The 17,504-nt window shown below is 39.5% G+C and overlaps 1 protein-coding gene across 1 annotated transcript in view; it reads left to right on the top strand.

The window, feature by feature from the left end:
* Positions 1–17,504, top strand: part of LOC150081436 (superoxide dismutase [Cu-Zn]-like) — a 69,167-nt gene that overhangs the window by 28,503 nt on the left and 23,160 nt on the right. Inside the window, exon 3 of the mRNA XM_090379295.1 lies at positions 16,468–16,537. Coding sequence (XP_090235421.1) covers positions 16,468–16,537 — 70 coding nt within the window. The remainder of the gene's footprint in view (positions 1–16,467; positions 16,538–17,504) is intronic.

Below are 17,504 nucleotides of genomic sequence, written 5' to 3' on the forward strand. Positions count from 1 at the left end.
ACGAATTCCTGGTTCAAAACACAAGGAGCTTGAAACAAAACTTTTTGAGTGTTACCAACAAATGCATGCATTTAATTTGCCGATATTATGTCCAATTTTGCAAGAAAAGGGCAAATTATCTAGCTCAGCACATGGAATTAGTGACTTAAAATGCAGAAGTGGCTGGCTACAAAGATTTAAAGACAGGAATAACTTGGTTTCGCGAAATGTTTTTTGCGAGTCTGGATTAGTCGACCAAGAAAAGGATACAGACTGGTTGTATTCTGTACAGTACATTCTTGAAAAATATGGGGCAAAGGATATTTTTAATCTTGATGAGACAGGTTTATTTTTAATTTTCTGCCAAACAAAACATTTGATGTTTGAAGGAGAGTCTTGTCAAGGTGGAAAATTGGCATTAGTAGAGGCATACGATGCAAGAAAGCAAGCTTATGCAGCATCAGCCAAAAAAAAAAAACACCTCCATTTGTTCCAAATGCCTGTCCAGCTCAGCCTTAAATTTATTTAGGCTATTAGCTTCCACAACAAAAGATGGAAGCCTGTTCCACCAATCAACTACCCACTGGCTAAAGGCAAATTTCTGCACATCTATTCTACAATCTTTCCTCAATTTGAAACTGTGCCCCCTCAGGTTCTTAGTCTGAGCAAGAGGAAGAATCCCATCAGCATTCAGCTTGCTCAACAACCCATTCAAGACCTTATACACTTCAATCAGATCACCTCGCAGTTACCTACTCTCCAGATGCTGCAATTCGCAGAACTTAAGCCTTTCTTGGTAAGAGTACCCCTCACCAATCTTGTTGCCCTTCTTTGTACTCGTTCTAGCAACTCTACATCCTTCCTAAAATGAGGCCTCCAGACCTGTACACAGTACTCTAGTGTGGCCTGACCATTGCCTTGTATAACGTGATAATCGCCTCCATGTTCCCGCTAGTCAATGATTCCTATATATCATTGACAAGACTCCATGACCAGCCCTGGCAGCCAATTTGCACTGCCCAGCGAACTTCATATTTGACTGCACAATTATCCCCAGGTCTTTTTCACTTTCCACTTCCCTGAGTGTAGTACCACACAGTTGGTATGTTTCTCTTCGGTTATTGCTACCCATATGCAGTACTTTACATTTGCCAATGTTAAACTTCAGTTGCCACTTCTCAGCCCATCTTCCCAATTTATCTAGATCCAGTTGGATTAGCATACTGTCTTTACTGTTCTTAACAACCCTGCCAACCTTTGTATCATCTGCAGACTTGGACATTAAACCTGATATACCTTCATCAATATCATTGATAAATATACAAAACAACAATGGGCCCAACACCGAACCCTGGGGAACTCCACTAATAACATTTGTCCACGAAGAGCAGTATCCATTGATTACCACTGTCGTCTCCCACTCAACCGTCCCTTTATCCATTGTACAACTTACACTTAATGCCATACCTTTCCAATTTTTACAGCAGTCTTCCATGTGCAACAGTATGAAAAGCTTTCCTAAAATCCAAGTATATGATATCAAAATTATTTTGGGCATTCAGTTCCTTTGTGAGCACATTACAGTATTCAAGTAAATTGGTCAGACAAGACCTCCCTTTAACAAACCCATGCTGTGTCTTAGCTATTTCTGCAGTCTTGTTTAGATGATCCTGCAATGCTTCTTTAACCATTATTTTCCCAGAACACAAGTTAAACTAACATGTCTGTATTTACTTGTGTCACCTTTTGGAACCCCCTTTGTGAATTGGTGATGCATTTGCACACCTCAAGTCCATTGGGACCTCTCCTGAGTCCAAGGAAGCTCTCATAATTATGGCTAAGGGTTTGCTTATTTCCTTTGCTGCCTCCTTTAATATAACAGAATAGATCCCTTCCACCTCAGGTGCCTTCCTTATGTTTTACTTTAACAATTTCTCCTCCACTTTGCTCTCGGTTATTACAAAATCACTTAGCTCCCTGTTAGCGTTTGATAAACTTCTGGCACTCCCCTCATTGACCTCATTGCCGGTCCATGGGGACCTTCCCTGAATCTAAGGATGCTGTCATAATTATGGCTATAGGTTTGCTTACTTCCCTCATTGCCTCCTTCAATATAACTGGATAGATTCCATCCACCCCAGATGCCTTTTTTATGTTTAACTTCAATAATTTCTCCTCCACTTTGCTCTCCATTATTACAAAATCATTTAGCTCCCTGTTAGTTTAGTAAACTTCTGTCCTCCCCTTCCTTACAGAATTCCTCATGTGTGAATGTAGATGGAAAATACTCATTCAGTTTATCAGCTACCTGAGCATGATCATCAGTAGTCAACCCATCTATGTTAACTGGTCCAATCTGATTCATCCCTTTCCTTCTAGAGTTTACATAAGTAAAGAACTCTTTGCTGTTTTTCTTTGCATCCTTTGCCAAAGATTTCTCGAAGTCTGCCTTTGCCTGCCTAACCTCCTTTGTGACTTGATTAAAGACTAGTTATACATGCCATAGGCTACTGTGTCACCTGATACTTTATATGCATCCCATACATTTTTCTTCTCTGCTACGAGCCTCATTAATTCATCTGACATCCATTTAGGCCTAAACCTTCAACAGCATTTCTTAGTTGGAATGAAAAGCCCAATAGGCTCCAAAATTACGTCCCTGAAGGCTTCCCATTTAGAATTCAACATTGGTAACATCATCAGTTGATTGCACCAGCATTAGCAAAGGCACATGATGCAAGAAAACAAGCTTTTATAGCATTAGCCAAAAAAAACAACAACCCTTATTTCATCCATCCACTACAAATGTTTGTCAAGTTCTGCCTTGAATCTATTTAAGCTATCAACTTCTACAACAACAGATGGAAGTTTGTTCCAGCAATCAACCACCCGCTGGCTAAAGGCAAACTTCCGCGCATCTATCCTACAACTGTCTTTCCTCAATTTGAATTTATGCCCTCTCAGGCGATTATTCTGAGCAAGAGGAAGAATCCCATCTGCATTGAGCATGCTTAAACCATTCAAGGCTTTATACACCTCAATCAGATCACCTCGCAGGCGCCTAGTCTCCAGACACTGTAATTTGCAAAACTTAAGCCTTTCTTCGTAAGAGCAACCTTTTGTTTCATTCACTAATCTTCTTGTTGCCCTTCTCTGTACTTGTTCCAACAGCTCTACATCCTTCTTAAAATGAGACCTCCAGACCTGTATACAGTACTCAAGGTTTAGCCTGACCATTGCCTTATACAAGGGGATAATCACCTCCTTATCCCTGCTAGAAAAATTCCTGTTTATCCTGGACAAGACACCATGAGCTACTCTTGCAGACCGTCTGCACTGCTCAAAAAACTTCATATTTGCTTGCTCAATTACTCCCAGGTCCTTTTCATTTTCTAACACTGTCAGTGTGGTACACCGAGTTGATACGTTACTCTGGGATTACTGCTTCCCATATGTAGTACTTTACATTTGTCAATGTTAAACTTCATTTGCCAACTCTCAGCCCATCTGCTCAACTTTTCTAGATCCTGTTGCAGCAGTGTAGTGTCATTAACAACCCTGCCAACCTTCGTATCTTTTGCAAACTTGGACATTAAGCCTGATATACCATCATCAGTATCATTTATAAATACAGAAAACAATAATGGACCCAACACTGAACCCTGAGGGACTCCACGAAGAGCAGTGTCCTTTGATTACCACTCTCTGTCTTCTCCCACTCAACCATCCCTTTATCCATAGCAACAATTTGCCTCCAATGCCACACTGCTCCAATTTGTGCAGCAGTCTTCCATGTGCAACAGTATCAAAGGCTTTTCTAAGGTCCAAATATATGATATCAAAGTTATTCTTAGCATCCAGTTCCTTTGTAACTACAACATAGTATCCAGTCAAATTGGTCAGGCAAGACTTCCCGTTAATAAAACCATGCTGTGTCCGAGTTATAACTGAAGTCTTGTCTAGATGATCCTGCAGTGCTTCTTTAACCAGTGCCTCCATTAAATTTCCTGGAACAGAAGTTAAACTCACAGGCCTATAATTACTTGTGTCAGCCTTAGAACCTCCTTTGTGAATTGGGTTCACATTTGCACATCTCCAGTCTATGGGTACCTCCCCTGAGTCCAAGGAAGCTCTCATAATTATGGCTAAGGGTTTGCTTACTTCCTTTGCTGTGTCCTTTAATATAACTGGATAGATCCCATCCACCCCAGGTGCCTCTCTTGTGTTTATCTTCAACAATTTCTCCTCCACTTTACTCTCAGTTATTACAAAATTATCTAGCTTACTGCCAGAGTTGAATGCGCCTCTGGCATTCCCCTTGCTGAATAACTCCTCATGTGTGAATGTCGATGCAAAATATTCATTTAGTTTGTTAGCTACCTGAGCAGGATCATCAACAGTTTGACCATCGATATCAAGTGGATCAATCTGATTCATCCCCTTCCTTCTAGAGTTTACATAAGTAAAGAACTCTTTGCTGTTTTTCTTTGCATCCTTTGCCAAAGATTTCTCATCATCTGCCTTTACCTGCCTAACCTCCTTTGTGACTTGGTTACAGACTAGCTTATATATATCATAGGCTTCTGTGTCACCCATTAATTTATATGTATCCCATGCATTTTTCTTCTCTGCCATGTGTCATATTAGTTCATCTGACATACATTTAGGCCTAAACCTTGAACAATATTTCTTAGTTGGTATGTACAGCCTAGTAGCTTCCAAGATAAGTTCTTTGAATGCCTCCGATTTTGAATTTGCTGTTGGTAACATCATCAGTTGGTCCCACTGTATAGAATTTAAATACTGTCTCAGACCATCGTAGTCACCTTTACGAAAGCAATAACCCTTCCCTTTACCCCTGATGGTAGTTACTTCTTTGAGTAAATCCCACTTCAGGACACTGTGATCACTGCCACCTAGTGGTTCCTTTATCTGCAGATTCTTAATGCATGAAGAATCACTACTGATAATCAAATCAAGTATATTACTCTCTCTAGTTGGCTCCCGAACATGCTGATGTAGAAAACAATCATCCAATAAATTCACAAAAGCCTTGCTAGTGTGTGAGTGACCAATCCACAAATTCCAGTCAATATCTGGGAAATTAAAATCCCCCATTATAAGACTCTCTGATTTACTGGCCCACTCTATTTCCCTGTACATTTTCTTATTATACTCATTAGGCCTATAGCACACTCCTACTCTCAATTTTGATCTCCCAATGCTTATGTCACACCAAACTGACTCGACACTGCACTGTCCAGTGATGTCGACTGGCTTCACTTCCTTGGATTTTATGTTTCTTAACTAATAGCATAACCCCTCCTTCCTTTTTATACTTTCTGTAGACGTTGTACTCCCCAAATTCCAGTTCTGCATTCCTTATATCTGTGTGACGCCAAGTCTCTAATATTCCAACAATATCCGCCTTTGATGCTTTGAGCAATACCTCAAATTCATCAAATTTATTTATCAAACTCCTAGCATTGGTGTACACGCAAGTATACATGCACCTGTTCCTATTCTTAGCTACCCTAACACAACCCATGTGTTTACTTTTACCGCAATGACTCCCAGCAGTCTCTGAAACATCCTGCATCTTGTTTTCCAGGCTTCTGTTCATTCCAATAGAAGCAATGCAAGAATAAATTTCACCTCTGCCAGTGGCTACTGTTAATCTATTAGTCCTTGTATCCCCCCAAGCTAGCAGTTTTCCGACCCACCTAACACTGCCTCGATAGCATCAGCAAATATTCTTGCACCCTTTCTATTTAAGTGTATCCCATCCCTGTAGAAGCAGTCTCTCCTGTTAACAAGTACAGACCAGGCAGAAAAAAAATTCTAAGCCTTGCACAATCTTTCCAGGGCTGAATTGATCGACAAGGCTCTCATCATATACTCTTGATATCATATGTTCTTGGAAATGTTTGGTTCTTAGATTACTCGAGGCATATTGTGCCAAATCGTATGGTACTCTAGTTCACTGATTTTATTGTATATTATGTATATACAATTGTGTATTCATGGGACAATATACAGATTACAAAATAACTGATGTAGTGGAAGGGGTAATCCCTCTGCCAAGATCAGTTAACTACCAGCTTGACTGCTGAAGCCTCTTAAGAATTCCTAAATATTTTGTAAAATAAAAATTCCTAAATTTTGTGCTTATCTTATTTAACTCTTAGTGAAGAGATCTCATAAAACTAGATAGCATAATATGTAGCACTGTATTAGAAATCTGTTAGCTTAGTACAGCATTATCAATTAATCAATAAAATTTATTAATCTTAGCATTTGCATTAGTAGAGGCATATGATGCAAGCAAGGAAAACTTATATAGCATCAGCCAAAAAAAAAAATTCTCTTCCCATTTCACTCCGAGTTTTTGTCTAGTTCTGCTTTGAACTTATTTAAGTTGTTGACCTCCACTATAACAGATGGAAGTTTGTTCCAATTATCAACCACCTGCTGGCTAAAGGCAAATTTCTGCACATCTATTCTACAATTGTCTTTTCTCAATTTGAATTTATGTCCCCTCAGGTGAGTAATCTGAGCACGAGGAAGAATCTCATCAGCATTGAAATTGCTCAAACCATTCAAGGCCTTATACACCTCAATTAGATCACCTCGCAGGTGCCTAGTCTCCAGACGCTGAATTTGCAGAACTTGGGCCTTTCTTGGTAACAGCATCCCTTTGTTCCACTCGCCATTCTCGTTCCAGCAGCTCTACATCCTTCCTCCACTATCCTAAGTATAATCTTATTAAATTTCATTGTTAATTAAATTGTGCTTAAACGGAATCATGACTCAGACTAGAGCAGCAAAGCAATGAGCACAAAGTAGCAGGAGTGCTGTGGCTCTAGGGAGAATGAAGGGAGTGATTCTCCAATGCGTCACAGTCTAAAAAAATGTGCAAAATGTGAAATGTTTGCAGACCTTTTTGGAACAGGACATGATCTAGCCAAGGAAGATGTCTTTGTGTGTGTGTTAGGGGCAAAGAGCGTCAAGAAATTAGGTGCCAACTCAGCATTCTGATCGGCATCTATGAGAGTTTGAAGTGTATGGTAGATGCCCTCGAAGAAATTAATGAGGGGCCTATCAAGCTGGTCCCACAGGAGCTTGTTATTGTCGGTGAATCTATCACCGACAATAACAAGTCAGGGAGACAGGGAATATATTATGCAAAAGGAATAGGTGGAACAGGACTAGGATATGTCTGCCAGGGGGCAAAAGTTGATGACATTGTAGAGCAGATATCATCTTTTAAGGGCACAAAAGGTGATATTGTTGTACACGTTGGCACTAATGACCTTAAGAGTAAGAGATCTGTATATTTACTTAACAAGTACAGGTCAATGTTGAAAAAAAGTCACAAGTTAGGGTTAAATTTGAAAGTGTCCGCAATTATGCCCAGATATGATAATGGGTATATGATTAGAGCCTTGTCAATCAATTGGCCCTGGAGAGTTTGTGCAAGCTCATTGAGTAGAATTTTTTTCAGAGTGGTCTGTGCTTGATAACAGGAGAGATGGCTTCTACTGGGATGGGATACACTTAAATAGAAAGGTCCAAGAATATTTGCCGATGCTATCGAGGCAGTGTTAGGTGAGTCGGAAAACTGCAAGTTTGGGGGGGATTCACAGAGTAAAAGATTAACAGTAGCTGCAGTCAGAGGCGAAAGTGATTCTTGCACTGCTTCTATCAGAATGGAAAGGTGCTGGGAGTCATGGAACAATTAAATACATGGGCTGTCAGGATAACTAGGAGTAAGAACAGGTGTATGTATACTTGCATGTACACCAATGCTAGAAGTATAGTAAATTGATTTGAAGTGCTGGTCAAGACATCAAAGATGGATATTGTTGGGATATCAGAGACATGGTATCACACAGATATAAGCAGTGCAGAATTAGAATTTGGGGAGTACAATGTTTACAGAAAGGGAGAAGGGGTTATGCTGTTAGTTAAGAAACACATAAGATCTAAGGAAGTGCATCCAGTTGACATTGGTGGACAGTGCAATGTTTAGTCAGTTTGGTGTGACATAAGTGCTGGGAAAGGAAAAATGAGTAGGAGTTTGTTTTAGGCCTAATGATTCTGATGAGTACAATGAACAGTTGTGCAGAGAAAGAGTTGGCTAGTAAATCAGAATGTCTTGTAATGGGGGATTTTAACTTTCCAGGTATTGACTGGAACTTGTGGGTTGGTCACTTGCATGCTAGAAAGACTTGTGGATTTATTGGATGATTGTTTTCTACAGCAACATGTTCAAGGGACAACCAGAGGGAGTAATATCTTTATCTACTCTTCATTATCAACAGTGATTATTCATGCATTAAGAATTTGCAGATAAAGGAACCACAAGGTGGCAGTTATCACAGTGTACTGATATGGGATTTACTTAAGGATGTAACTACCATCAAGGGTAAAGAGAAGGGTTTTTGTTTTTGTAAATGTGACTACAGTGGTCTCAGTTTTTAAATTATATAACTGATGTTAACAGCAGCGAATTCTAAATGGGAATCCTTCAAGGAATTAGGACAGTTGTGCTTGGTTGAATTCAGATGTCATTTGCTGCACACTGGATGTCCTATTTTTTCATACAGTCATCTTTAGAGTATGACAACTTTGCTCTTGAAGTATTGTTTTTTTTTCTATGTTTATGCCTTTTAAAAGAGATGTGGAAGAACAGCTTGCTTTCCAGTCGTTAAAAATATTTGAGATGGATGCTCTTGAGAAACCAATTATGTCTTTCGTTTCTTAAATTGTGGTTCCTTAGTGCACCCTCGATAAGACCGTTTTGAGTCTGACAAATCACGTGTTTTCCCCATTCTGGCTCTAGATTACTGTTGTAGAACAGCCTGTGCAGTCTTTGTACTCAGTGAAGCAACAATTTGTCACCTTGCATCACAGTTTTATATGAATTTATTGGCCTTGAGGCTGTTGTAGTCATTTGTTCAGGTATGACAAGGTGGGCTTGCTAACTGGGTGTCTAAAACACTGATATTCAGGTGACATTTAAGTGGACTGACTTGAGTGTCGATGTGTGACTACCCGATCCTCAGCTTGCATCTTCATGATGATGAGACTGTTACTAATCCTGGGTTCGCTCCTGTTTGCAAATCCTGAAATACGACACTTTGTATACCGGAGGTGATCAACCAGGTGCAAATGAATGTAAGCAGGGTTGGTGTGGCATTCATCCCACATGCAGAAATGATACCCCCCCTGTGTTACCAGGCAACACTATGTGGTAGATTACTTATCAAATGGTGTCATACCACCACTTTTACTTATTGGAGGCTTGAAGTGGTGGAACCCATGCTTAGGTCCTCAGAGCAAATTCTAGCAATATTCCCCCCCTCACAACTGTTCCATTATGCGGTATGATCGGCATCTTTTGAGGTTATGATGAGTATCATGGCAAGATCCAATCTTCTGTACATTTCAAGGTTTCAGCTCTAAAACAATGTTCGCAGCCTGGCCACTAGGTAGTCCACCGGACCAAACCCATTGGTAACTTTCTAGAAGATTTCTGATTCAGCTAGTGTATAATTTCACTGCCTCTACTCTGTGAGATAGTGAGTGGAGGGAGTCAGAGTAGTGTGTATGGGGGGGGGAATTGTCAAGGTCACATTTTGTGAAGGGTTAGGTATATTCTTGCCATGTGTATGCAATATCCAAAAATATCATTACTTCATACAGCAATGTCCTCCCCACCTTTTCTTTCTACTGAATACATCATGCATAGTCAGACTAATCAAAAAATTTATCTGTGAAAAGAACTAAACCTCCCCTCATTCATTTCAGAAATATATGTGGCCTCAGTTTCAGTCTGAATGATGTCCATTACCACTTAATCTGCCAAACTCTGTGTACTTTTTCTGACAGAATCCCAGTTATCGGTTGATGAGGCGACAACTCAGCGTTGTTATGGGCCTATATGAGAGCTTGAAGGACAGGGTGGATGCCCTCAAAGGATCTAAATTGAGGGGCCCATCAGGCTCTCAGCTGCCCACATCAACACCAGAGCTTGGTCATCACGCAACACAGCGGCAACCCCCAAGGCACTTGTCCCACAGGAACTAGTAGTTGTTGGTGACTCTGTTGTCAGGGAAACGGGGAACATGCTTTGTAAAAAGGATAGGTGGAACAGGACCACAGTATGTCTGCCAGGGGCAAAGGTTGATGACGTTGTAGAGCGGATATCATCTTTTAAGGGCACAAAAGATGAAATAGTTGTACACATTGGCACTAATGATATTAAGAGTAGGAGACCGGCAGAATTACTTAACAAGTACAGGTCACTGTTGAAAAAAGCCGTGAATTCGGGTTGAATTTGAAAGTGTCTGCAATTCTGCCCAGACACGATAGGAGGGAGTATATGATGAGAGCCTTGGGTCGATCAATTCGGCCCTGGAAAGATTGTGCAAGACTCAAGGGGCAGAATTTTTCTCAGCCTGGTCTGTACTTGTTAACAGGAGAGACTGCTTCTACAGGGATGGGATACACTTAAACAGAAAGGGTGCAAGAATATTTGCTGATGCTATCAAGGCAGTGTTAGGTGGGTCAGAAAACTGCTAGTTTGGGGGTGATACAAGGACTAATAGATTAACAGTAGCCACTGGCAGAGGTGAAAGTGATTCTTGCACTGCTTCTATTGGGATGAGCAGCAGCCTGGAAAACAAGATGCAGGGTATTTCAGAGACTGCTGGGAATCATTGTGGTACAAGTAAACACATGGGTTGTGTTAGGGTAGCTAAGAATAGGAACAGGTGCATGTATACTTGAGTGTACACCAATGCTAGGAGTTTGGTAAATGAATTTGAGGTATTGCTCAGAACGTCAAAGGCAGATATTGTTGGGATATCAGAGACGTGGTGTCACACAGATATAAGGAATGCAGAACTGGAATTTGGGGAGTACAATGCGTACAGGAAGGGAGGAGTTGTGCTATTAGTTAGGAAACACATAAAATCCAAGGAAGTGAAGCCAGTTGACATCGCTGGACAGTGCAGTGTCGAATCAGTTTGGTGTGACATAAGCATTGGGAGATCAAAATTGAGAGTAGGAGTGTGTTATAGGCCTAATGACTCTGATGAGTTTAATAAGGGACTGTACAGGGAAATAGAGTGGGCCAGTAAATCAGAGAGTCTTATAATGGGGGATTTTAATTTCCCAGATATTGACTGGAATTTGTGGATTGGTCACTCACATACTAGCAAGGCTTTTGTGAATTTATTGGATGATTTTTTCTACATCAGCATGTTCGGGAGGCAACTAGAGGGAGTAATACTCTTGATCTGATTATCAGTAGTGATTCTTCATGCATTAAGAATCTGCAGATAAAGGAACAACTAGGTGGCAGTGATCACAGTGTGCTGAAGTGGGATTTACTCAAAGAAGTAACTACCATCAGGGGTAAAGATAAGGGTTTTTGCTTTCATAAAGGTGACTACGGTGGTCTGAGACAGTATTTAAATTCTATACGATGGGACCAACTGATGACGTTACCAACAGCAAATTCAAAATGGAGAGCATTCAAAGAATTTATCTTGGAAGCTACTAGGCTTTACATGCCAACTAAGAAATATTGTTCAAGGTTTAGGCCTAAATGGATGTCAGATGAACTAATGAAGCATGTGACAGAGAAGAAAAATGCATGGGATACATATAAATTAATGGGTGAACTGGAAGCCTATGATAGATATAAGCTGGTCTGTAACTAAGTCACAAAGGAGATTAGGCTGGCAAAGGATGCAAAGAAAAACAACAGCGTTCTTTACCTACGTAAACTCTAGAAGGAAAGGGATGAATCAGATTGGTCCACTGGATATTGATGGTTCAACAGTTGATGATCCTGCTCAGGCAGCTAACAAACTAAATGAGTATTTTGCATCTACATTCACCCATGAGGAGTTATTCAGGGAGGGGAATGCCAGAGGTGAGTTAAACTCTGGCAGTGAGCTGGATGATTTTGTAATAACTGAGAGGAAAGTGGAGGAGAAATTGTTGAAGATAAACATAAAAAAGGCACCCGGAGTTGATGGGATCTATCCAGTTATATTAAAGGAGGCAGCAAAGGAAGTAAGCAAACCCTTAGCCATAATTATGAGAGCTACTTTGGACTCAGGGGAGGTAACCATGGATTGGAGATGTGCAAATGTGACCTCAATTCACAAAGGAGAATCAAAGGGCAACACAAGTAATTAGAGACCTATTAGTTTAACTTCTGTTCTAAGAAAATTAATGGAGGAACTGGTTAAAGAAGCACTGCAGGATCATCTAGATAAGACTTCAGTTACAGCTCGGACACAGCATGGTTTTGTTAAGGGAAAGTCTTGCTTGACCAATTTGATTGGATAATATGATGTGGTCACAAAGGAACTGGATGCAGGGAATAACTTTGATATCATATATTTGGATCTTAGAAAGGCTTTTGATACTGTTGCACATGGAAGACTGCTGCACAAATTGGAGCAGTGTATCATTGGAGGTAAATTGCTGCTATGGATAAAGGGATGGTTGAGTGGGAGAAGACTGAGTGGTAATCGGTGGACACATGCTCATCATGGACTAATGTTATTAGTGGAGTCCCTCAGGATTCAGTACTGGGTCCATTGTTGTTTTCTGTATTTATAAATGATATTGATGATGGTATATCAAGCTTAATGTCCAAGTTTGCAGATAATAAGAAGGTTGGCAGAGTTGTTAAGGACATTAATGACAGTACGCTGCTGCAATAGGATTTAGAAAAGTTGAGCAGATGGGCCGAGAGGTGGCAAATGAAGTTTAAGATTGACAAATGTAAAGTACTACATATGGGAAGCAGCAACCCCAGAGTGACATATCAACTCTGTGGTACTACACTGACAGTAGTAGAGAACGAAAAGGACCTGGGGGTAATTGTGCAGGCAGATATGAAGTTCTCTGAGCAGTGCAGATGGGCTGCGAGAGTAGCTCATAGTAGCTTATCCCTTCTAAAAGGGATAAGGAGGTGATCATCCCCTTATATAAGGCAATGGTCAGGCCACACGTTGAGTACTGTATACAGGCCTGGAGGCCTCATTTTAAGAAGGATGTAGAGTTGTTGGAACGAGTACAGAGAAGGGCAACAAGATTAGTGAATGGAACAAAGGGTTGCTCTTATGAAGAAAGGCTTAAATTTTGCAAATTACAGTGTCTGGAGACTAGGCACCTGCGAGGTGATCTGATTGAGGTGTATAAAGCCCTGAATGGTTTGAGCATGCTCAATGATGATGGAATTTTTCCTCTTGCTCAGAATATAATCATTTGAGAGGGCATAAATTCAAATTGGATAAAGACAGATGTAGGATAGATGTGTCGAAGTTTGCCTTTAGCCAGCAGATGGTTGGTTGGTGGAACAGACTTCCATCCTTTGTTGTGGAAGTTGATAGCCTAAATAAATTTAAGGCTGAGCTGGATAGGTACTTGCAACAAACAGAGGGGTGAAATGGGAGCTTTTTTTTTTTTTTTTGGCTGATGCTGCATAAGCTTGCTTTCTTGCATCATATGCCTCTGCTAATGCTAATTTGACCACTGCTAATCTCTGTTGTCCTATTTATTCATTGTATCCCTTTCACTTTAAAGGTGGTACTTGTGCATATGTCCACTCTGATGTTCCCTGTCAGAGACTTAATAATTTGGAATCTTCTCTTTTTGACCTTCTCTGGCTTAAAATCTCTCTGTCCCATTGTTTAAAATACATCTATTGTTCTCCCTACGCCACTAACCATTTGGAATTCTGACTTCCTCTCTTTGAAACATGACTTTCTCCAGTCAGACTTTTCCTAACAGTGAGGTCATTTTTTCTGGTGACTTTAATGTTCACAACTCCAGTCAATTAATCAGTCCAAAGCTGGCTTCTGTTTTGTAGTCATATGGACTCAGCTGGTAAAGATGCTGAGGTTTTTGCAGTTACTAATGACCTCTCAGATCATTCATTTACCTTCCAGAATACCAGATAATCCTAACCATGCAGTCAACACTCTTGATATTTTTCTCACAAACAACCCTAGAGCACCACTCACCTCCACTATGTATTTAGAAGGGTCCTCAGATCATAACTTGGTGATGGCTTCTTCGCCAATGAAGCCTTTCTCTTGTGGCCATTCTCAATCTTGTGTTGCTTGCTATTACAAGAATGGAAAACGGGATGGTCTGTGAGATTTCTTTTCTTTTTGTTGGTTGGATTACTGTTTTAAATCTTCGGATGCCAACATATTTTACTCTGATCATGTCAGTGAAATTATTCTTGTAGGGATGGAATCCTTTATTCCACCTTAAACTCTCATCCTTCATCTAAACCTTGGTTTTCCAATAAATGTGGTAAGGCAGTTTAAGATAAGAATGTTGCATATCACAATTGGCTTGTATCCAAGTCTCCAGGTTCATTTTCTTCTTCTTCAAGAAGAGTATTTCCATTTACAATGGGTTTCCTCAGCCTATAAGTTCTTTTTTTGGTAGTAATTTTTTCCTGCCACAATGTGCAGTTCAAAGTGTCTTGGTCAGTTAAACCTTGGGCTGTCATGCACTTCCGTACTCCACCCACATCCTCCTGGGTCTTCTTCTTGGAAGTATCCATTCCAGGATAGCCTTTGGATATCTGGTTTCTTGCATCCATTTTACATGTTAAATGCTCTTCTTCGATAGTAGCAATAATATTATTTTTGACTTCCATTTCTCTTTTATGTCTTCATTCCATTTTCTGTCTCTTCTAGAAGTTCTTGCTGAGCATCTCCAAAAATCCATTTCTGTGTAGAGCAATTTGTTTTCCCCTCGCCTATTCCAAGTCCAGGTTTCCGCTCCATACAATAGAAGACTTTGTACTATCGTTTGAAATATGTTTCCTTGTTTTACTTAGAATATTTCTGCTCCATAGAACAGAATTTAGCATGCCGATAGCCTTTCTGCCATCTGCAATTCTCATATTGTTCTCTGTTTGGGATGATCCGTCACTTTGTAAGATTGATCCCAAATATTTGAATTTATCAACTTGGTTGATTTGAAAACCTTCAATATTTAGAATGTGTTCTGATCCTGAAGACATTTCAGTCTTGCTAAAATTAATTTTCACATCCCATCGTTTATATTCCTCAAACAATTTATGACAGGCATAGTCTACATCTTCTAAGTCTTGTATTATTACTATCTGATCGTCTGCAAAAAATAAATTGTGAATTCATTTTCTGCCTATACCAAATCTTGCAACAATTGTAAAACAGTTATTAATCAGTTCAAACTAGATTTTGAACAGGCTAAGAGTAGAAAACTGGCTTCTTGTCCAAATGGTAGTTGAGCATTCCGGTCTCTTGCCAAAGCTATTATTGGCTGTAACTTTTGCCCATCCCTATTCTCAGCTCTTTCAAAACTGCATTATTCTATTGACACTTCAGATAAGAGCTGACCTGCTAGCATCTTACTTTTATTTTAACTCGTGTATTGATGATCATGGTAAATTGCCTCCTATCGTTCACAGTACATGCCATTCAATGCCTCCTGTGGTCTTTTGTCAAAAACATGTCTGAAGAATTTTGAACAGTCTTTATGCCAGGAAAGCACCAGGTCATGATGGTATTTCTCCACTTGTTCTCAAACCTGTGCTCACTCCTTAAAACCATTAAACACCAACTCCTAAACTATTTAGAGACCTTCTGCCTGATCAATGATTGCCAGTATGGATTCAGTTAGTGTCAATCCACTAATATACTGGCTTATGTTACCCATCAGTGGACAAATTGAATGGAAAAGTTTGGTGAATCTCAAGCAGTTGCTCTTGATATTTCAGACTTTTGATCGTGTTTGGCATAAAGGAAGTGTAAGTGAAGGGAGAATTAGACAAACTATTGGAGTTGATCGATAGGTGAAATTTGTGTTTTTTTTTTTTTTTTTTTGCTGAAGCTGTATAAGTTTGCTTTCTTGCATCATTTGCCACCACTAATACTAATGCCTTAGAATCTTTTGCACATATTTCTGAAATATAATTTATGTAAAATAAAGTGCAGTCTGCAAATTAAAGTTCATCAAAAATATATAAAAAAAGACTAGACTATTTTATTATTACTCCTTTGTCATATATCCTTCTATTATATCATTACACGTGTGGAAAAATTGTTCTCAATAGACAAATCATGTCTGGGGAATGCATGATGTTCATAAATTGTGAGATTACTGTAGGCTGTATCTTAGTATTCAGGTGGTCTAGCAGTGAATTGATATGACTTAATCAGCAGTGTTTGTGGCATACTGCTGATCATTTAACAGAGGACTCTAGCTTCTGTGCCATTCTACTCACTTAGCTCTTCTGTACACAGCCGCGCAAGTCTGCATTATGCAGTGTTAGGACTAATGATAAAAGGAACCTACTATATATTAAATGATGCATTAGCTAATTTTGTTAAGCTAAGCAGTAACTTACTGGAATTTGTGAATAAGGTTGTCCTTATAAGATTCTTTTAACTGTAGGATGCGACAGTACTGGAGGTCATTACAATCCAGAAGGAATGACTCATGGAGGACCACTGGATGAAATCAGGTAATATTTTCTTTCTGATATTCAACTTCAAATATCAGTGTTAAAGCTTTAATGTAGATGTTTTAACCTTTCTAAAGTGTTGTAGTTTTAGGCATTATATTTGGATGTTCATTTTTTTTTTTTTTTTTTGTAGTTGTTGCCGCATAGGCTCCTGTGGCCATAATGCACCTCCCAAGGTTTTGCAGTACTTTGATCCAAGCCCGAGGCAGGAATCGAACCCGCGACCTTTGGGTTGCTAGGCAGGCACTTTACCCACCCGGCTAGCCCGGTCGGCTTGGATGTTCATCCATCCTTTAATAAGTGTTACATTTATAACCTTATTTTTACACTGTCTAGTTCTCTTGATACCAGTTCTCAAATTATTTCATTTTTTGACACCCTATCCCTTTTCTCTTGTAATATTCTCCTTCATACCACAAGAGTTGAGCAGCTCAATTTGCTGAACAAGTTCTGGGGATAATGTATGTGAATACTAGTGTGCACATTGCCAAGGTTGAGCCCATATGCTGCCACAATCAGTGCATGACCCATTGTTAATTGTTGCACTGATATATCAGCAGTAATAAATCCTCTGGCACTAACTGTATAGAATATAAATGGAAATTTAGTTTTTTTATTACTTAGTGTAATGTTGCTAAGCAATTTTGTGAATTGTGAGGCAGTGTATTCATTTGTGGCGCATAATGTAATTTTTTTCTTTTCCGGTGTTGGATATGCAGATATGCCAATAATTTATTTTGGATCTGGAAACTGCATGTATAAGAAGATTCTGCAGCAGCATTTGAGATTTCTCATTCTATTGTTAAAAATATTTATAGTACTGTTATTGATTTTTTTTTTTTATTAGTATTATTATTTAGACAAATACATCTTCCACCTGTTATAAACCTGAAAATTACTGTAAATTTTTTATAAGTGTCATAAGAACTAGGAAGAAGATCTGAGCATTAACATGCTTCTGCTACCA

Source organism: Mastigoproctus giganteus, chromosome 8 (assembly GCF_048544385.1).
Source record: "Mastigoproctus giganteus isolate SK-2022 chromosome 8, ASM4854438v1, whole genome shotgun sequence".
NCBI classification, from domain to species: Eukaryota; Metazoa; Arthropoda; class Arachnida; order Uropygi; family Thelyphonidae; genus Mastigoproctus; species Mastigoproctus giganteus.